The 22282-nt window shown below is 43.6% G+C and overlaps 1 protein-coding gene across 2 annotated transcripts in view; it reads right to left on the bottom strand.

Annotated features, from left to right (window-relative positions):
• Positions 1–20513, bottom strand: part of ZNF827 (zinc finger protein 827) — a 116876-nt gene extending 96363 nt beyond the window's left edge. For both annotated transcript variants that reach the window (XM_075287977.1, XM_075287978.1), the window contains exon 1: positions 20050–20513. In XM_075287977.1, the coding sequence (XP_075144078.1) occupies positions 20050–20092 (43 nt within the window). In that variant the 5' untranslated portion in view covers positions 20093–20513. The remainder of the gene's footprint in view (positions 1–20049) is intronic.
• Between the last annotated feature and the right edge of the window lie 1769 nt (positions 20514–22282).

Here is a 22282-nt window from a genome sequence, read left to right on the forward strand (position 1 = left end):
AGCATCCAGTCGTGCACTCTGCTCCGGATTAGGTCCAATGAATGGACCTAGTACGTTGGAGGGAGTGTCTTCAGGCCGAATCATGAGGCAAATTGGCCTGAAGAATGAGCATCTCACTCCCAGAAAAAAGAACTGACCTGCTCCCATTGATTTCAAGGCGGATTTTAAGGCGGATAAGGCCACGAAATCCTGACCAAAAAACCCCGTGTAAACTTACCCTAACACAGTCTAGTAAACACACTATAAATACTTTCGGATGTAATACCCCTTTAAATTTCAGCAAATATATGTGAATGCTTGTTACAATTGTTACAGAGCTGTATAAACTCCAAGTTGTATGGAAACATAATTATTATAGTACACATGGAAGTATATGGGGACCTACTTTACATTGATACATATATTTTTCTGTCAAATTGTGCACAAGCCTGGCATGCTTCATCAAACCTCATGTATATGGCGCTATTATCAACAATGTAATAATCAATGGAACATAAAAGTCTTGGTGCAGAATATTTCTCAGGGTCATAATATCAGCTGGGTTGTAGACTACATATGCAATGTAACTGTAGAGCGGACTTTATCCGACTCCCTAAAAGGATGTCAGATCTCCAGACACTTGGATTTTCACACCAATCACAATATTACGCTAAAACAGAATTAGACTAAACACTGACTATTCATTTGACGTTAATTTTACAGCGAAAGCGAGCTGCTCCAAAGGACTCCGTGCAAACAGGAAGCTGACCTCCATATTTGTAACAATGTGTATAAACAAATCCTGTTCGCTCTGTAAAAAAGGAAACCAAGGATTTCTTTCTGTTACTCTCTAAACTGAAAACGTCAAACAGATGAGATTCCTCATGACGGCAGCACTTTGGAGTGCAAAGGCATGAGGAATGTCACTTGTGTAATCTGGTGAACCCAGGAAGAGAGGAAGTGAGGTTACAGTGGGAAAGGTGAGCGCAAAACGGCATGATATAATCATTTAACCCATACCTCGCCAGTCAATACAAGGATTTCTGTGCAGCTACATAAAGCACGGCACCTCACGCACATCAGGATTTATTTTATGGCTGCTTATGCCATGAGTCACACATTACAAATATCTTTTGTCCAATTCAAGTTGTATATTGAGGTAGTACATCAAGAGAGGTGGAGTAAGTAATGTATAGCAGTATCAACTTCCACAGACCTCTATGGGGTGCAATTGTTGAACATCAAATACAAACGTTACGTATTATAAAAGCATAGTCATGCACCTAAAAAAGCCTTATAAAGCTGGGGCTACGCATAAAGAGCTCAGTATACTGCAGGGAATTAGCAATGGATCTTACCAATGTTTGCTAAAGCAAAACCAACAGAATTGGAGAGGTTTTTGCAGTAGACTTTAGGGCTAGTTCACACGGGGACATGGAGGAGGATTTTGACAGCGGAAACCACGTCATAATCCTCCTCCATACAATGAAAGGGTCCATTCACAATGAGGAAAATGGTAAGGAATCTGGTGTGGAATTTCAGCGCTGAAAAAAAGCCTCCCATTGACTTCAATGGGTTCCTTTTTCTGCTAGCAATGGGAGGCTTTTTTTCAGCGTGGAAAATTCCACACCAAATTCCTCACCATTTACCTAAAGGGTACATGCTGTGGATATACAGCTCATGGTGAAAACCCGCTTTACTGCTGCTGTATAACGCAACGGATTACACAGGACGAAAGCAAATGGATATTAAATAAGAGATGCAGACGGTGCCCCCTCCATCCGCTGTCTGTCTGTCTAGTCACATTTTTTTACGGCTCTGAAAGTTGTGCATGCAGGACTTTTACTTCTGTTACAAGTTCCCATCATATTTGCATTAGAGTCAAAGGGAACAGGCACAGATGGAGGGGGCTCGGTCTGTCTCTATCACCCTATCTCTGTTAAAGTTCAGATCAGAGCAACATTAGTATGAATGGCCTCTAACCTGCTGTGGGTACAACCTGTGTGCACATACCCCAACAATCCATAGGAATGTGTTGAATATTTGATAGCACAGTCATATATAAATTATCAGAAGAATGACAAAAAGTCAGCACGATGACCCAGTGTTTAGTACTGTTGCTTTGCAGTGCTGAAGTCTTAGGCAGGGGTCACATCTGCGTCTGGTATCTGTCCACTTGCAAACTGTTTTAAGAGAAAAACGGTTTGGTACAAAAAGGATTCCAAACGGTTACACAGCGGATACCCAAATCAGATTTTTTTTAAACTGATTACCCCTGGGTCACATCACATAGACTATAATGGGATCCATGTGGTTTCCGCACAAAACATGCAGAGGAAAGTCCTGCAAATAGCACTTTTTTCTCCACATGTTTCGTTCGGAAACCACACGGACCCCCTTTTGGTCTATGGGGTCCGTCTGTTTTCCCAGGTAACCACTTTTCTATGCGTATAGGTTTCCATTCGGAGGCCCCCAAGAGAACTCCCTGAACGGAATACTGAACGCAGATGTGAACTGGGCCATAGATGTATGTCCAAAGGCATACTGATAGGAAATTTAGGAAAGTCCTACTTGGGACAGAGCGTGGTGACAATATATGTAAAATGCTGTGGATTATGTTGCGGCTATACAGGTAAATAAAATAAAACAGGAGCATTGAATCATTCTGTAAAGTAGACTACACAGCACCTTTCTATACAATATGCCCTAAAACAATTTATTATCTGTCATTGTGGTCTGTTTAACCTTTGTTAAGCCTTGACCTTAAGGCCAATAGTCTAATGAGCTTTTATATCATTGCACATATTTTTATAATAAATTACCATTAAGTGTATTGTTTCATTTTTCATGTCATAGACATTGAACTGCAGTCTTCTCTAATAAACAGAAAGTATCTTTAAAGACGTATACTAATTATTTCTAATGGTTAAATTATTCCTAATGATGAAAAAAAAATTATAACCATATTCAGGGGGTCAAAACAAAATGACACACATATCTCTTATTATAGTCTTGACTGTTTAAACCCACCAAATTGATGAAGACTATTTTAATGCCACTTCTAATTCACAGAGTCACAGAACAACACACGCCCCGGTTGCTTCTCCTTCTGATTCTCTTAATCATGGTCAGTGACCAAGATTAAATGCCTTATTGAGCTGGTGGATCACTGAATACTCTGCTGTAAAAGACAATTCCAGGAATGGCTGAAACCCCCATTATGTCATCAGTAGGCTATTGTGCTAAAGGAATACAGGTTGGGTCTCGTAAAAAATAAAGAAGCTGACACCCAGTGGCGTAACTACCGTGGTAGCAGCAATAGCAGCTGCCACAGGGCCTGGGACATTAGGGGGCCCAGTGACAGCCGCTACCGCTGCGTTTTTTGTTTTTTTTAATAGGCCGTTACCGGCTGGAATTAATCCAGCCGGTAACGGGCCCCATATACTTACCGATCCTGGCAGGGGCCGGGATCGGTAAGTGACACCGCGGGCCCCACAAGCACTGTTATACTCGGGGGTCTTTTCGGACCCCCGATTATAACGATCGGAGGGCCCAGAGAGGTAAGAAACATAAAAAAACACTGTTACTTACCTCTCCAGGCTCCGCGCAGGCTTCGGCCTACTTGCGTGACGTCATATGACCCGCGACGCAGGGCCCTGTCACATGACGTCCCGGAAAATGGCCAACGGAGAGGAGGGGCGTCGGGAGAAAGGTAAGTAAGAGAGTTTTTTATGTTTGTATCCCCCCTTGGGTCTCTGATTATTATACTCTGGGGTCTAAAAAGACCCCAGAGTATAATAATTGTTCATGGGTGTCCACTATGGGCTATAATACTGTGTGCAGGGGCCACTAAGGGACATAATACTGTGTGCAGGGGCCACTATAGGGACATAATGCTGTGTGCAGGGGCCACTATAGGGACATAATACTGTGTACTGAGGCCACTATGGGCCATAATACTGTGTGCAGGGGCCACTATGGGACATAATACTGTGTGCAGGGGCCACTATGGGGACATAATACTGTGTGCAGGGGCCACTATGGGGACATAATTGTCAGGATACGGAGTCGCCGCGGTCTCCTTGCTGCGCGGCGTCTCCCTGGGAGACGTGTTAGGAGTTCTATTGGGTGTGCTTAGGTCATTAAGGGTTAATCTTTTCCTTGCCTTCAGTCTCCATGTCATTAGCCATCAGGTGTGTTTCTCTGCTGCTATTTAAACCCCACCCAGGCATGGATCCTTGCCAGCCATTCACTTTGTGTTTCCTGGTCCCCCTGCTCAGTCTGATTCCCTGTCTGTTTGTATTCCATATGTTTCTTGGTTTTTAGACCCGGCTTGTATGTTTGACTATCCCTTGTCTTTTTATTTGGTACCTTTGTTCCTGAGTGACCCTCCCGGAAATCACTCAGGCATTGGCGTTTTCCGGGCGGTGGTTTAGGTCTGGTTGGACAGTTTCTCAGGATATGTCCAGGTTTGCCGCAATACAGACACAGATCGTTTTTTAAGATGTCCCACTTTGTTGCCTTGAAAAAATTGCCTTCAGCTAAATTGTTGGCCTGGTTGTTTATCCGCCACATTTTACGTCTGCATGGTATTCCTTCAAATGTGGTGTCGGACAGGGGCGTACAGTTTGTGTCCAGGTTTTGGAAAGCCTTTTGTAACAGGTTGGGAGTCTCTCTTTCTTTCTCCTCAGCCTTCCACCCAGAGACTAACGGTCAAACAGAGAGATTGAATCAATCTTTGGAACAGTATTTGAGGTGCTTTGTGTCTGATTGCCAAGATAAATGGAGTGAATATTTGCCCATGGCTGAGTTTGCACTAAATAATCATGTCAACTCCTCAACTCAGTCGTCTCCTTTCCACATTAACTATGGTTTTCACCCCAGATTCTCCTCAGGAACAGGCAATGAATTTGCCTTTTCCTCAGTAGAGGATGTTGCTAAATCTCTCTGTACTGTATGGGCTGAAAGCCTGGCATCGCTGAGAAAAGCCCAGGCTAATCAAGTAAATTTCGCCAACAGAAAGCGCCGCCCTGGACCTGACTTTGTGGTGGGTGACAAGGTCTGGTTATCCACTAAAAATCTCCAACTTCGTGTTCCATCTACTAAGTTTGCCCCGCGTTTTATTGGTCCATATCCCATTTCTGAAATAATCAACCCTGTGTCATTCAAATTATCACTTCCTAGGTCCCTCCATACACACCCAGTTTTTCATAAGTCCCTACTCAAAAAGTATGTTCCGGCAATGGTCACTCGTTCCCCACCCGAACCTGTGATTGTTCAGGGGGAACTAGAGTATGAGGTGGAACGGGTCATTGATTCACGAAGAGTGCGGAATTCCCTTCAGTTCCTCATACATTGGAAGGGGTATGGACCAGAGGAGCGTGTTTGGGTGGCAGCCAGAGACCTTCACGCTCCTAGATTGGTGGAGAAGTTTTACCGTTCTTACCCTACTAAGCCAGGGGGTCGTCTTGAGGGTCCGTAGGCCCCTCCTCAAAGGGGGGGTACTGTCAGGATACGGAGTCGCCGCGGTCTCCTTGCTGCGCGGCGTCTCCCTGGGAGACGTGTTAGGAGTTCTATTGGGTGTGCTTAGGTCATTAAGGGTTAATCTTTTCCTTGCCTTCAGTCTCCATGTCATTAGCCATCAGGTGTGTTTCTCTGCTGCTATTTAATCCCCACCCAGGTATGGATCCTTGCCAGCCATTCACTTTGTGCTTCCTGGTCCCCCTGCTCAGTCTGATTCCCTGTCTGTTTGTATTCCATATGTTTCTTGGTTTTTAGACCCGTCTTGTATTTTTGACTATCCCTTGTCTTTTTATTTGGTACCTTTTATTATATCTCCTGGCTTGACCTCTTGCTCGTCTGACCTCGCCTTCTCTTCTGTGTCTTGCTGGGACTTGTGGTCCTCCCTGGTTCCATGCTGTTTTAGTCTTTTGTTTTGCATTGCATTTACACTGTGCTGTCTGTTTAGGTGTGACCCCGTGACTCCAGTCCCCAGGACTTTCAGGGCCTCCTCTCCCCTTATCCTAGCCGCCGGATAGAAGGTTAGGAGCCGTGGTAGGCGCACTTCAATTAGGAAGTGCATTGGTCTGCCTCATCTCAAATATTACAGCATAGTTATAGCTGCAGGGCCTGCGACCCCTTTTGTCATTAGTTGCACAGTGTTGCTTTCCCAGCTGTGTCACTTTGCACTGCCTGACCCTGACTCCAATCCTTACAATAATACTGTGTGCAGGGGCCACTATGGGACATAATACTGTGTGCAGGGGCCACTATGGGAACATAATACTGTGTGCAGGGGCCACTATGGGGACACAATACTGTGTGCAGGGGCCAATATAGTGTGTGCAGAAATGCGCGGGGGGGGGGGGGTGGCGGTGGTAGGGGTCAGTTGGTCGAGGTCTTCAGCGTCGGTCGGGGGGGGGGGGGGGATGTAAAAAGTTCGCCACGGGGCCCCGCCATTCCTAGTTACGCCACTGCTGACACCAGTACCAACAGTGATACGTCATACCCATATGTCAGCCATACTGACTGTACCTGAGCAGAAGTAGCATGACCAGCCCAGTTATCACTAATGGATACAGGAGTTACAAATTTCCTGATCTTTTTAACAAATATTAAAATGATAGATATTTTCAATAGAGGTTATTCAATAAAGGAGTATTCTATACTACTGCAGTGCTGTATCCCCTTACGAACCTTTTTCTTATACCGTGTCTTGCCAGCTACACAACTGTACAGGAGACTTCAGTCTGACCTATTCACTTGAATAGAGCTGAGCTGTAGTTCCCTGCACATAGTGACATGTACCATATGAGAACATCCCTTTAATGAATACCCTCAATTTGGCCATTCATTTTCCATTCTCCAACTCCTTCCTGATTTGGATCATACAATCTCCTGAAATCTTCTGTTAAAGGGGTTCCCCCCCCCCCATACCACCACTATACAATGTATGGACCCTGCAGTTCTGGTTCTATTACTTGAATAAGAGCAGAGATGCTTCAAGCTCAGACCTTTACTGTAGCATCCAGTGCCAAGAGTTGGCTGGATCAGGTGATTGGTATTGGGTGCAAGTGTCAGCCCCCACATCAATCAGTCTAAAAAACTACAGAAGATGCAAAAAACCCTTTAAGAGGAAACACAGTGATTATTGCACAAGGTTATTCAGTGTAACCTGCACAAGAATAATTAAAAATTACTTTATACTTATTTGCAATATGTAAAATTGAGCCATTACAATGTACATGTTGTCCCACAAAAGCAAGATGTGACCATATGCAGCAATAGCGGGAGTTGATACTATTTATTTAGCTTACTTACATAGCACCATAATATGCTTCATGCCTGTCCCATCCAAGGCTCACAAAATAAATACCACATCACTATGTCTTTAGAGTGTGGGAGGAAACTGGAGTACCCAGAGGAAACCAACGCAAACATGAGTAAAACATACAAAGTCCATGCTCCTTGGCTGGATTTGAACCTAGGACCCCAGCGCTACAAGGCAACGATGCTGTGACATCACCTAGAGTCAGGAGTTGGTGCAATGATGGCTCATATCTTGTTTTTCCTATTTCTTGTACAGTGTTGGCCAAAAGTATTGGCACCCCTGCAATTCTGTCAGATAGTACTCGTTTTCCTTAGTATTAATATCTTCATTTATTTTGCTTGCAATGAAAAAAACAAAAAAGAAAATGAAAAAAGTCAAATCATTGATCATTTTACACAATACTCCAAAAATCGGCCGGACAAAAGTATTGGCACCCTCAGCCTAATGGTAGCACAACCTTTAGACAAAATAACTGCGAACAACCGCTTCCGGTAACCATCAATGAGTTTCTTACAATTGCTCTGCTGGAATTTTAGACCATTCTTCTTTGGCAAACTGCTCCAGGTCCCTGAGATGTGAAGGGGGCCTTCTCCAAACTGCCATTTTGAGATCTCTCCACAGGTGTTCTATGGGATTCAGATCTGGACTCATTGCTGGCCACTTTAGAAGTCTCCAGTGCTTTCTCTCAATCCATTTTCTAGTGCTTTTTGAAGTGTGTTTTGGGTCATTGTCCTGCTGGAAGACCCATGACCTCTGAGGGAGACCCAGCTTTCTCACACTGGGCCCTACATTATGCTGCAAAATTTGTTGGTAGTCTTCAGACTTCATAATGCCATGCACACAGTCAAGCAGTCCAGTGCCAGAGGCAGCAAAGCAACCCCAAGACATCAGGGAACCTCCGCCATGTTTGACTGTAGGAACCGTGTTCTTTTCTTTGAAGGCCTCTTTTTTTTCCCTGTAAACTCTATGTTGATGCCTTTTCCCAAAAAGCTCTACTTTTGTCTCATCTGACCAGAGAACGTTCTTCCAAAACGTTTTTGGCTTTCTCAGATAAGTTTTGGCAAACTCCAGCCTGGCTTTTTTATGTCTCTGGGTAAGAAGTGGGGTCTTCCTGGGTATCCTACCATACAGTCCCTTTTTATTCAGACGCTGACGGATAGTACGGGTTGACACTGTTGTACCCTCGGACTGCAGGGCAGCTTGAACTTGTTTGGATGTTAGTTGAGGTTCTTTATCCACCATCCGCACAATCTTGCGTTGAAATCTCTCTTCAATTTTTCTTTTCCGTCCACATCTAGGGAAGTTAGCCACAGTGCCATGGGCTTTAAACTTCTTGATGACACTTCGCACGGTAGACACAGGAACATTCAGGTCTTTGGAGATGGACTTGTAGCCCTGAGATTGCTCATGCTTCCTCACAATTTTGCTTCTCAAGTCCTCAGACAGTTCTTTGGTCTTCTTTCTTTTCTCCATGCTCAATGTGGTACACACAAGGACACAGGACAGAGGTTGAGTCAACTTTAATCCATTTCAACTGGCTGCAAGTGTGATTTAGTTATTGCCACCACCTGTTAGGTGCCTCAGGTAAGTAACAGGTGCTGTTAATTACACAAACTAGAAAATTATCACATGATTTTTCAAACAGTGCCAATACTTTTGTCCACCTCCTTTTTTATGTTTGGTGTGGAATTATATCCAATTTGGCTTTTTGACAATTCTTTTTGTGGTTTTCCATTGAAGACAAATTAAATGAAGATAACAATACCAAAGAATTTGTGACTGCAGTCATTTTCTGGAAGAAAATGAGTATTATCTGACAGAAATGTAGGGGTGCCAATACTTTTGGCCAATACTGTAAATGAGACAACTGCTGCAGAGAAAACTACTACAGGAATGGCAAGAAGCCAGACAAAGTATTTTTCTGTTTTCAAAATATATAGTCACATTGGGAAACACATTCCAAATTCTTAAAAAATATATGTTTAACCCTTATGCACACCAGGACGTACATGTAAAAATTTTGTTTTAAAAATGTGTAAAAAAAATTTCCATGCCAATATCTATAGTTCAAAAAAAAAAAAAAATCATCAGTTTTCACTTCAGCAACTAAACCAAATAATATAATAACACTTTCTCCAGAAGATTTCTTTGCTACACTTAGTTCATCAACAAAGGCAGGATAACACTGACTGTAAAATGACGTCCACACAGGACACAGAATATGTCTAGAAAACTGTCCCATGGTCCATAAAGGGGTTATCAAGTTTCTAGTGTTAATGGTCATTCTACACTGTCTACCAATAAGTATTTGCACCCCTGTGGTAGAATAGAAAAACAACATTTATTCATATTGAATAGTTGGTAGACCCCAGCAGATGCTTCCTTACGGATGTTATTGATTGACACAATACTCCCAGATGCCTGTTGAAACTCCTGGTGTATGTGAGCCATCGGTTGGGTGCGGTTTCTCTGGCCAGCATTCGTCAGTCTCTATCTCTCAGTTTCGAGGGTCTGCCGACTCCAGGAACATTCCAACAATCACCGTTCACCTTCCACATCGTAATCACATAGGCCACAGTCGATATGTCCCTTAAGGATTAACCATTTATGTGGTACCCCACAATTACCCCTTTCTCGAAATCAGACAATTCTGCACTTAGTGGCATCTTGCTTGTGACTAATGCCAATGCTGTTTCCTATTTAAAGGCGGAAGGCATGACGTACATCACGACCGCAGATATCTTCATTTGCATGGGTGTCCAAATACTTATTGGTAGACAGTATATACTAAGGATAGGCCAACAATATTAAATCTGCAGGGGTCCAACACCAATGTTTACATACCGGGAGCCATGCTGCACAATCACCGTACAAACTATAGGGTTGAGTGTGGGTAATGCAGCGCTATCCCATTATAGTCTATGTTCTACTCATCAGAAGATCACAGAAATGACATTTACTAGTTGTTCCAATAAAACACAACTATAAAGGAAATCTACAACCTACCCCAAGTATATTCAACTGTTACCGCCATCTTACAGAGCACAGTTGGTCCACTGGGATCATCCCTGAAGCACTGCGCATGTCACTCCTCCCATGGCCACCCTGCGACATGACCAATGACCGGTTCACATCTGTTTGCTGCAAGCAGCACTTTTCTCTCTGCATTTTTTTGTGGAAACCACGCAGACCACATTATATTCTATGGGGTCCGCAGGTTTCCTAAAGTAACCGTTTTTTTATGCGGATTAGGTTTCCATTCAAGGGGTCCCCAAGCGGACTCTTCGAACGGAAACCTGAACGCAGATGTGAACTGGGTTGTATCCCAACTTTTGTATTGTACGACCACTACTGTCAGCTTTAATACAAGACGGTACATCAATGACCATCTCTGCATAGACCCAAAGAGAACTTGGAGGGTCATCCTGCAGAAAATAAATAAAATGATAAATAAATAACTATGCGGTTTGTGAGCAGGTGGAGTTTAAAAACTGGAGTTGCAGGTGATGAGTGTGATACAGCCTATTTTCTATGCATATTGGGGCACATTTATCAAGTCCCTATGTCAGAGGTGTGACAGAAGATTTTTACCACTTTATAAAAGGGGACATGGGAAGGTACTGTAGACTGAGCCCCCCTAGATTTATCTTAATTTAAGTCAGGCAAACCTACCCTTTGCAGTTGCAGGGATTACCAGGACAGGCATACATAATGATAAACAAATGATGCCCCAGTGGTGCAAATTGAAAAAAAAGTCATGAAAACTGGCGTACAAGGCACGATAAATCTCCCCCACTGGGGAGAACTTATTAAGCATTGCGTTTTCCACACCGTCTAAACAAACACCTCGACTGGCCATGTCTGAATTGTCAATACGCTCCAGCGCATGCACCACACTGTACACCTACACCAGTCAGGAGCTGGTAGAGTTATCCCATATAACTCATGCCACTGTTATGGAAAGCGTTATCTTGTCCCCTTCCCGTTGCAGCCATTTTTCTATTTTATATATTCATTTTTGACTTATGGCTTTCCAAAAGCCATAAGTTCTTTATTTTTCCATTCATTCCGTAAGAGCACTTAATTTTTGCCGGACAAATTGTACTTTGCGAGGCTCCATGAACATGACCGTAGTTTTATCTGCAATTTTGGGTCAGCATCTCGACCCATTCATTTCAACGTATGGGCCAGTGAAAACCACGGATGGCTTGCGGATAGCTTTTTTTACTGACCCATATACTGCACATACTAGTGTGCATGAGGCCAAATGGTACAATTTAAAAGTCCGTAGGATGTATTGGAAAACTTGAAAAAAACAAAACAAACAAAAAACAAACCAAAATTTGGAACGAGAAAAACTGTGTTCGATTTTGGAGGCTTAATTTTTACAGTATTCACTGTGCAGTCAAAATTATGTCATCTGTATTCATATAGTTTTTTTTTTTTTTTTTATTTACGTTTTATCTACTTAAAAAAATACATCACTATGCAAAAAAAATAAATAAATGTGCATGCATAGAAGATTGAAAGCCAGGCCGGAAGACGACGCATAGAGGTCGGTTCCTGAAGAAGATGGAGGTGGCGCTGGAGAGCTCTCTGTCAGCATTGGGGACGCCCCCAGTGCTGTTTGAGCGCTGGGGCCCGCCCCCAGTGCTGCAAGATAACCAATTTGCATAAGGACAGAAAACGGAATATCTACCGAACGGCGGTGCGGAGAAAACATCTAAAGGTTGGAGAAAAATAACCTTTCTTAAAGGGATCCTATCATTCACACACCATTTTTTCTAGGTACCACGTCGGAATAGCCTTAAGAAAGGCTATTCTTCTCTTACCTTTCGTCGTCTTCTCTGCGCTGCCGTTCACCTACAATCCCGTTTCTTGTTGGTATGCAAATTAGCTCTCTTGCGGCACTGGGCGGGCCCCAGCGCTCAGACCGCACTGGGGGCGTCCCCAATGCTGAGAGAGAACTCTCTCCAGCGCCACCTCCATCTTCTTCAGCAGCATCCTCTTCTTCCAGCTGTGGCTTGTAACTTCTAGGCCTTGGGCAGAGCAGACTGCGCATGCCCACAGGCCATGAGAAAATGGCCACTTACAATACTGTGCAAGCGGCCCGCCCCCAGTGCTGCGAGAAAGCTAATTTGCATACCGACAAGAACCGGGATTGTAGGCGAACGGCGGCGCAGAGAAGACGACGAAAGGTAGGAGACGAATAGCCTTTTTTACGGCTATTCCGACGTGGTACCTAGAAAAAATAGTGTGTGAATGATAGGATCCCTTTAAGGCTATTCCTACGTGTTAGAAAAAAAGGGATTTTAATGATAGGATCCCTTTAAACGCATGTCTCAGGGCTTGATGCAGGAAAGAAGGGATTTGGACTCCTAGAACACTGGGCTGACTTTTCACTGGTGTACAAGTTGTTTTCTGAGATTATCTACACTTGATTTGAAGGGGGCCGGCTGAGTTGAGAGAGAGACCCTTCCATATTTGATTCCCTCGGCTCCTTTTTTTCTCCATTACTTCTTCCCACTAGTACCTGACAGGTTGTTGGCCAATATAGGCCTCTCCTCTTACTATTCCTTCCTGTCCTCTCATCCACCCTTTCACTTTCCTCGTCCTTTGTTAGTCTTTGCAGTTTGATAGTTGTTGTTGCAACTCGTAATTTGCGTTCTATGTTTCATCTCCCCCTGTTATTGTCACAGGTGTCATGGGTGTCATGCTTGGAACATTATTTCTTTAATTTTGTTTTGTTATAAGCTTGAAAAACTTAAATAAGGATTTAAAAACAAAGTATATTTAAAAAAAAAAAAATGTTCTGCAAACCCCTCCCTATACAGTAGCAAAAAAAAAAAAAAATTCTTTATCACCAAAGGAGAGAAAATATTATGTGTCAGTTTATAGAAGATCTTACTAGAAGGGATGACCTCTTGGATTTGTTGGCTTCTAACAATGCAGAACTTGTTATAAATGTCATTGTTTGTGAAAACTTTGGTAACAGCAACCATAATATAATCCCAAAAAATTGTAAAAAAAAAACAAAACAAACAAAAAAAAACATCAGGCAGGTATGGCAAATATATTTAATTTCTTCACAGAGTCTGGCGCAGTTGGAATTTTAACTTTACTACCTACCATTTCTGAGCATTCAGTATTGCACTTTTAGGCCAGGGCCCCACGGGTCGGAAACGCCGTGATTTGCCTCATGGAGTTTTACTGTAATTGTAAAGTGGATGAGATTCCCATGCTCACTTTGCGGTAAAAACCGCAGAGCAGTTTTGGATATTGCAGCATGTCAATTATATCTACAGAAACGCCAGTGGCTTCCCCGTAGATATAATGGTGACAGAAAGTCCGTGGAGGAAAACTCTGTGAACTTTCTGATTAAAGTGCTGCGGGAAGAACCGCGATGCGTTCACGCCGCGGTTTTTTCCCGCAGTGCTTTAGCGCTGTGTATCGAGGCCTTAGCCTCAGAAACCAATATGATAATTAGGCTCTCTACTGTCAGGTGGGTGGGCCTGGACTGGAGCAGACAAACATGGACTGTGTCCCTGACAGAGAACCTAATGTATTTATTTAGTTAGTACAATTTTTAATATTGTACAATATGATTAAAAATAATAAATCATTTTATTTTGAAGTTGCAGATTCTGACTCCATCCAAAATAGATCCACATTCTGGCTCCAAAGTCCTGAAATTTAACAGAAATAATTGTTCATGAATGGTGGAGTCTAAAGAAAATATTGCAACATTGGAACATCACCTATTTAAGGGTGCAAAGAACTGGAGCTGGTGGAGGTGGTGAAATGTCCTCTTTAAGTGCTGCAATTCGGGACATGGGAGCAGTTACTGCTAAATAGTGATACAGATGCAAAATTGGACTGTTTTCACTGCACAGTATTTTGGGTACCTATGCTGCAATTTTTTTTACCTTTTGGGAACAAGTATAAACCTCTTAATTAAACCCCTCAAGGCTTACAGCTATTGTAAAGAGGGCAATAAATGACAAAAAGCATTTAAAAGATATAAACCTGGAGAGTCCTCTGTAGCCTTTGAAAATGAAAAAAGCACTTAAACTCCGTAAAAAGGAAATTAAATTGGCAAAAACACATATTAAAAGGCAGGTAGCCAAGGAAAAAAAAAAACAAATACCCAAAACTTATACAGGTATATAAATGCAAAAAAACCCCAAGAAGGTCAGAACAGGTTGTTCCCCTAAATAATGGTTATGGGGAATTGGTGACTGGGGTCCAAGAGAAAGCAGAGCTATTAAGTGGTATAGTTCCGTAAATATATCAATACAAGGAGTATCTGCTGTAGATGGTAACAGTGCTGTTAATGCACTGGATATAATGTATTATTTATATGCAGACATGGTCCAAGCTATGATAAAATACAGAAAAGTAAAAGTGACTCCAGGACCAGATGATTTGCCCCTCAAAAAAGAACTCAGGTTAGCCATTGTTTAGTAATTCTTAGGTATTCTCTAGTGGTGACAACAGTTCTACAGGACCGACACAAGGTAAAATGTGCTGTCTATTTTCAAGGAATTTTGGGTCTTAACTTAATTACTAACTGTTACATCTAGAGTTGGAAAACTGCTTGAAGGATTCTTACGGGACTATATGGGAGCATGTGACTTTAAATAATAGTATAAGGCTGCTTTCACACGGAGTAACGCTCTGCTCATTCTGACACGTAAACACGTGTCAGAGTCAGCGCTGTAAAACAGAATCCCATTGACTTCAATAGGTGTCGTCTTACGCGCGCTACACATTGAAATCAATGGGTTAAAAATCCTCCCATTGATTTCAACGTGTAGTGCGTGTAAGACGGCACCCATTGAAGTCAATGGGATTCTGTTTTACAGCGCTCACTCTGACACGTGTTTACGTGCCAGAATGAGCGGAGTGTTACTCCGTGTGAAAGCAGCTTAAGGGGCATTCAGCATGGCTTTGCTAAGGACAGAAGTTGTCCAACTAACCGGATTTGTTTTTAAGAAGAGGTGAGTAAAAGATATGGGAGATGTGCCGGTGGAGATGGTTCTAGGCAGTAGTTCATAGAAAGGATGCACTACAGTTAGAAAGGTGCCATGGAGGTGCTCTAGGGCCTCTAAAGGCTCCAGATAAAAAACACCAAGCACATGTGCAAGAATTCATCAAGCTTTGTCATAGCTGTAGGAGAAGAAAAAGTCTATCAAGTGTACAAGAGCAAGTATCCAAATTGGGAGTCCTTGGAGTCGGACACGCTCCCACTGCACTTGAGCCTCATTCACTTAGCTGCAAAAACACCTTTTCAAGGTGCATCTACTAGACTATCTAAAGATTTGATGGTGATTTGCATAATGTCCCCTGGAATAGTGCAGAACAGACACTACATAGTATACAGAGCCCTCTAACAAACTGATATTTATTAGGGTATGTTCACACTGAGTTTTTTGCAGGCGGATTTTGACGTGGAATCCGCCTCAAAATCCGCCTGCAAAAACGTCTCTCATTAATTTCAGTGGGAGTGGCATGCCCGATCTTCATGCGGAATCTGTGAATACTGCAGCCGTTCCTATTACTCTGTGTACTGCTGCTAATTTAGTTAGTTATGAATACATTGACAGATGGGTGTTACCAGTTGTGGTCAGGGGTGGGGGGCTACATAATCTAGTGGTTTTATGCATGTGGTGCTTTAATGGCAATAGCATTTTAGTTGTTGGGCCACCACTAAATTTTTTGCAGCATTTTTTTTTTTTTGTTCATGATTGTTGCTACTTATTAAAAATTATTTGAAATTTGAAATTTTTTGTCAATGCCAAAATAAAACACTAATAATTGATTCCCTATTTTACATCTGTTTTGATACCAAATATATGCAGTCTCAGGTCAATGGGTTGACTATGGCAACAGTTTGCATTTTGTGTATGTATGTATTTTGTCATATAGTATGTCCCCAGGTGTGTTTTGTGGAGGACGTTTACAGGGGAAACAACCTCCTACAGTGACACTCACTTGCAGAGCTGATCTGGATCTGCTAAGACCCAGCTGCTCTACCATACCAAGAAGTATCGGGAGATCATCAGGTCCAATAGAGACAGCAGCTATAGAGTTTTCTGTATTTGTTACATAGCACTCATTGAGCACTATGTAGGCCAGAAATGAAAAGACAGAAACCATTATAAATTATAAACACCCAATAACACTGCTACCTTGCAGGGGGTGAGTTTACAATGGAATAGGTTTAAAGTCCAGGACATTTTTTTATCTAATACCCACCATTACTGAGCAACAAATGCTACAGTTTTGGTGCCCGACACCGGCTATTGTCAGGTGGGAGTAGGCAAAGGGGTGTTATTCATAGCTCTTGTCAGGGGTAGACAGTGTCAGAGCTCAATATCACAACCCTTGTCTGACAGTAGAGAGCCTAAAATAGAATATCAGACACCAAAACTACCTGCACTTATTAATTGGAAAGGGTGGGGGCTAGAGCAAAAATGTCAACTGTGCCGGAATGATTGAGGTAGTGGCTATTAAATTATGGAAAGATCAGAGGGGGAGAAGGGTCCTCTTTAAGCCACACTTATTTGTAGGATGGATCTAAACATAAACATATAATAAATGTGGTGCACAGCAGGTAGGACAGTTTTGTAATGCAAATTACGACAAAACTTTACTCATCTTTGTCCATATTCCAGCATTTTTTCCTACGGCTTAGACTATAAGTATTTCCTAAAACATGTCAGAAAGACCATTACTATAGTAGCAGACACTGTACAAGTAATTTCACTTCTAATCTTTGTCTCAAATACACAAATGCCAAGATGTCTTTGTCCAGTTCCTGTTCAGGTGCGAGTCCCAAACATGTTACAAGAGCTGTGTACAGATATGTAACAGTCAGAGGACAGAAACATATATGGTTCCCTTTAAACTGACAGACACAACGTGCGGGACACAAATAACAACCGTCTCTGCATTTTCCCTGGTGACAAAACACAGTGACTGCAATACCGTGCAACAGAAGAAACTTTAAGTGAGGCAATTCAGTGCTGCCTGTAACTATAACTAAGAACTGTGACAGACAAGGGACGGCCTGAGAAATCGAAGCAAGAAGACATTAATGTAATAGATACAGTGAGGACAAAGGGACCTTCTAGGCCCACAGTGACTGAGCTAAAATGGAGAATGACTCAGAGCTGGAGGGGAGTAGCTGAGGTCGGGGTCAAGGTCACATGGCTCTGCCACTTAGATATACATCTACTGTTCAGCAGAGGTCGCCTTCTTCAGATCCGCTCAATCCTTACATATTTCTGTCTTCAAAGCAAAAACAAAAATAGCCAAACCTCTCCACTGCAATTAACCTCTTCAGGGACAGCCTGCAGCACCTAACAAACCGCTCACTTCACTAGTACCTGCAACCCCACGCTGACCACCCATTGCTAGAAATAGTACAGACCTACAATACAAAAACTTTCCTCAGGAAACTGGCACAATGAATAAGAGAAGAGAATCTGTATGTTATCGGCAGGTTGCGCACAGACCGGTGCACTTTAATTAACCCTCTGGAGCACGGCTTTGCACACTACATATGCATGTGTTCCATGCCAGCTCCTCTAGCGGGCACATCAGGAAATAATCCTTTATAAAGGGGCATTACAAATGACCTGGTCTAATGCCAAGCACAGGCCACGAGAGATATTATTAACATTATCATTTATGTAGCGCCAACATACTCCACAGCATTCACAAACCAAGCGTACCCGGCACAGACAATGTAGACAATTTGACAATATAGCTGCAGTGGAGCCCTAGATGCCAGGGGAAGCTCCAGGTTGGGGTTATTAATGCCTACAGTGCACAGGCTCAGGCTCTGCCAGCCTCCTCTATTCTTCCCTGTGTGTTAGAGACATGCATACATATATTTATGTTATGGATATTGATCGTGATCTGTCTGCAGAGAGCAAATGGCTGCAAATGGAGAGCAACAACCTGACCCCTCCCTCCCTTCCCCCAACCTTGTGAACTTCAGGTGACCGACTGTGGCTTATATACACAGGCAGCGAAAACACAGACATGTACAGATCCTCAGCTGAACCAGGGTATACAGGGTAAACAAGGGCTCTCTTCTACCTGGAGAGACAAGTCGCATTATCACTTAACCCTTGCCCTGATCATGTATGCACCTCTGTGCCAGGCTCATCTAAACAGGAATATGACACAATACAGTCAGTCTACAACAAGTTAGCCGTGACAGGCCTGAGTATCACATCATGGTACAGGCATCCAAACATTATTAATGCTTGCATCAATGGTGACTCCAATATGCCAAGCTGCTGCAGACCCTGGCACAAAAGTGAATTTACTCTGTGCATCTGCCATTATAGAGACTACTGTAAATGAGGGCATGAATAATAAAAGTGACAAGTACAAGCGAACTGGCAAGCAACACATATGAAAACTGTGCCCGCAATCTCACATTGAACCTTCCTAGCTGGCTCAAAGGATTGGCTGGTATGAATCAAGAAATGTACAGAACATGTCAATAGGGTATCGCTGGTGCCCTGGCGGTGCCCCTGACCGTTCACAGGTCTTGGTGAGAGGCAGTACTTACTATTTTTATACATCAGGCGCCATATCTACACCCTGCCAATGACTGGGACAGTTTAGAGGGTACAAAACACCCACTACGGTGCCTTTGACAGGGCAATGGGGTCACTCTTTCCTGATGACAGATGCCCTTTAACAGACACTCATGATATTTTCAAGTGACCCAGTGTCACATAAAGAATTCATTGTGACAATGCCAACGTATGCACAGGCGATTGTGACAATGAACCAAGACCGGGTCACAACATCACACTCATCACAATTACAATAGACATTTGCTGATAATTCCTCGGATGCCTATGGACATTACAATTACTATTAGTCATCTTGACCCATCCTGTCTATACCCGAATTGCCCTGAACATTAGAAAAGTTCCAGAGTGGGCACTGGTACAAGATCTGCTGTGAGGAATGAAGGAATAGACTAGAAGTAGCAGGAAAAGTTCCTCAGAGCAGCAGAGTTGCAGCAAGGCCAGTGCTATGTCTGGGGATTGTCATACACAGCCCTGCTCCATTAACTATTGCACTGCTGGCTGCTGCACAGGGAGTCTAGGAGGGCACAGCCTGACTCATGTGACCCTCTCCTGTACCCAGCGCCTAGGCTGCAGCCCCTGACCAGGGATTCCTATACACAGACACCCCCTTTTCTCCCTCCTCTGCTCGGCCCACCCCTTGGGTTTCTTGCACAAACCTCCTCCTCAGCTTCCCCTCCCTCCCCCTTGCATCTGCTGCTGCCTCTCCTCCCGGGGCCGACAGGCTCAGCAGCCGGAGCTGGCCGCAACCTTTACCCGGGGACAGAGCCCTATTGATTCTGCGAGACCCCAACACCAGACTGGGGGACAGCATGCAAGGAGGCAGCGGGTGTGGGGGGGGAGAGAGGGCAAGGTGGGGTGAAGGCTGAGGCACGGGAGGAAGAGGAGGGGGGTTCGCTCTATACACAACACCCAGAGACTATTCTGAATAAAATGATTAAATAAATAGCCAGCACAGGACTGCTGCTCTCCACAACATGGCTGCCCTGCTCAGCCCTCACACAGCACACATAACCCCGGGCTCTGCCGCGTCCCCGTCACCTCTGTAACCCTAAACTAATGCACAAAACGGGCAGGGAGCTGCAGAGGCAGACAGCGGTGGCACACAACCCCGGCACTTACGTGAAGGCAGGCGCTTGGGCTGCTCCTGCTTCCTCCTGGGCATTGTGTCCCCTTACAGTGTGTGATCTGTGGAGAGAGCCGGGGGGTTCTCCGCGTCCATCACATTCTCCTCGTCGGTGCACATGAAACGAGAGGATGAGGGAGCAGCTCCTGCGGGCTCCGGGAGTCAGGGCGCTCGGTCGTTGCACCTGGCTTGTCCTCCCCTTCACCTCCCTCCCCCAGTCGTAATAAATATTCCTCAATGGATGTGATCTATACGTGTGTTGTGTGTATGGAGGGGCGACATGATGCTGAGGAGCTGCGGCTGCTGTGTCTATGGCTGCTCCCTGTGTGTCTTCAAGCCCCTAACACTAGTGCAAGGATCAAAGGGCAGCAGTGGCGGCGGTAGAGCACACACATAGACGCACACACATAGACACACACATATGGAGGGGCAGCCTCCCAGCCTCAGACATACAGCAGACAAGCTCACAGCCAAGGCTGGGTCACAGTGCAGAGCTGCCCTAGGCTCTCTCCTCCTCCTCCCCTTGCACTTTGCACACCCTGCTCCCCTTCAGCTCCTGTAGGGAGGAGGTAGACATGTGCAGGGACTGCAGTAAAACACTCTTAAGGTTAATGCCATCCACAGAGCACAGCTCCAGGCTCCATACAAAACTTATTTCCCCGGCATGTGATAATTACCCGGATCAGCCAGCAGCAGCACAGGATGCTCAGCTCATTCATGTGCTATGCTCTAGTACATGCATATATATAGATAGATGTATGTATATACTGTATACCCGGAGAGGGGTCATCAGGGAGGACAACATGGACGGATGATGGGAGCTTTATTAAACATTCACTGCGGTGCAAAGGAAGACAAAACTGAGGACACTTCTAGGAAACCCCACAACAGCCATTATTATCTGTAGATCTCATCTGTTCTGGGAACCACCTGTTGATAGGACTGTACACAGCATTGTGTTTATGCCCTTTGTTTCCTTCATTTATTAACCTCTTCAGAACTACACATGGCCATAGACATAAAGCTTTCTCCCAGATGTGACCAGCATACCAATTGTTTTGGCAATTGGGCCACTCAGATTTTCCCCCAAAATATAATAAAAAGAATGGATAAATGTAGCCTCGGATTTACGCAGAAGGTTTTTGAGCACCATTAAGAATATTTTTGATACCCATTACTTCTCTAGCCAGTTTTGGGAAGGCAAGGTGGCTCTTTGGGTCAGACGTCACAATGAAGAAACATGATCTGATACAGACGGCTGTATTTTACAGCTAGTTCATATCAATAGACTAGAGGTCGGAAAGGGATTCATGGCCATAATGTAATTCATTAGGGGAATTCAAAATTTCACATTTTCCTGAAAGCCACTGCAAAAGAAAAACCAAAACACCAAAAATGAGGTGGCTTTTACCATAGTTGTTACAGGTCTATTGCTGCTTTCATCTGTTACAATGCAAAGAATGAAAGTGGGTGTAGCAATATACAATATGGTATGGGTTGAAAATGTGTGGTGCAGGTAACTTTGCACTTCAGGTTATACAGGTGAATGAGATATAGTGAAATCTATATGCGGCTACCACTGTACATGGTGCAGTGCCACTGGACAGTGAGTGACAGCTGCCCACTGCAAGTAAAACCCACGAGACCCGAGCCTAAAACTGGCTATACACTGGAGATATTGGATAGGCAATTTCTGGTGACACAAGCAAGCAGGGCAGATGCCAGTTGAAGGTAAACATATGAAGAAAAGTGGATCTGATTTAGATTTTTTTAAATTATTGTAAGGTGTAGTCATTGGCAATACCTGGAAAGTCAACAAATATTCACCAATCAGTAGAGGTCCAGGCCAGACCACAGGTCAAAGCAGATATTTTGTGGCACTGTTATCCAAAGCAATAGCCAGTAGAGACCAACAATGAATAGCTAATCATTAAAAACAGCCAGAAGTTAGTTATGTATGGCACTTACATAATAGTTCTTGAAGGCCTAACTCTAGAATGGCGCATGCAGTTTTTGAGGCACTTTTTGAAGCGGCTTGGTGAGCCAAAGCCAGGAGTGGATTCACAAGAAATGGGTAAAGACCTTTTAAACTGCTCCTTACAGCTGGATTCACTTTTGGTTTTGGCTTAAGAATTGCATCAAAATTGCACCTTGAACTCTATGTATATGTTATTCCAGTGTTCGGCTTCCAAGAAGTATATTTGACATTACACTGTCTTCAATATGTGA

This window comes from Leptodactylus fuscus, chromosome 1 (genome assembly GCF_031893055.1).
Source record: "Leptodactylus fuscus isolate aLepFus1 chromosome 1, aLepFus1.hap2, whole genome shotgun sequence".
NCBI classification, from domain to species: Eukaryota; Metazoa; Chordata; class Amphibia; order Anura; family Leptodactylidae; genus Leptodactylus; species Leptodactylus fuscus.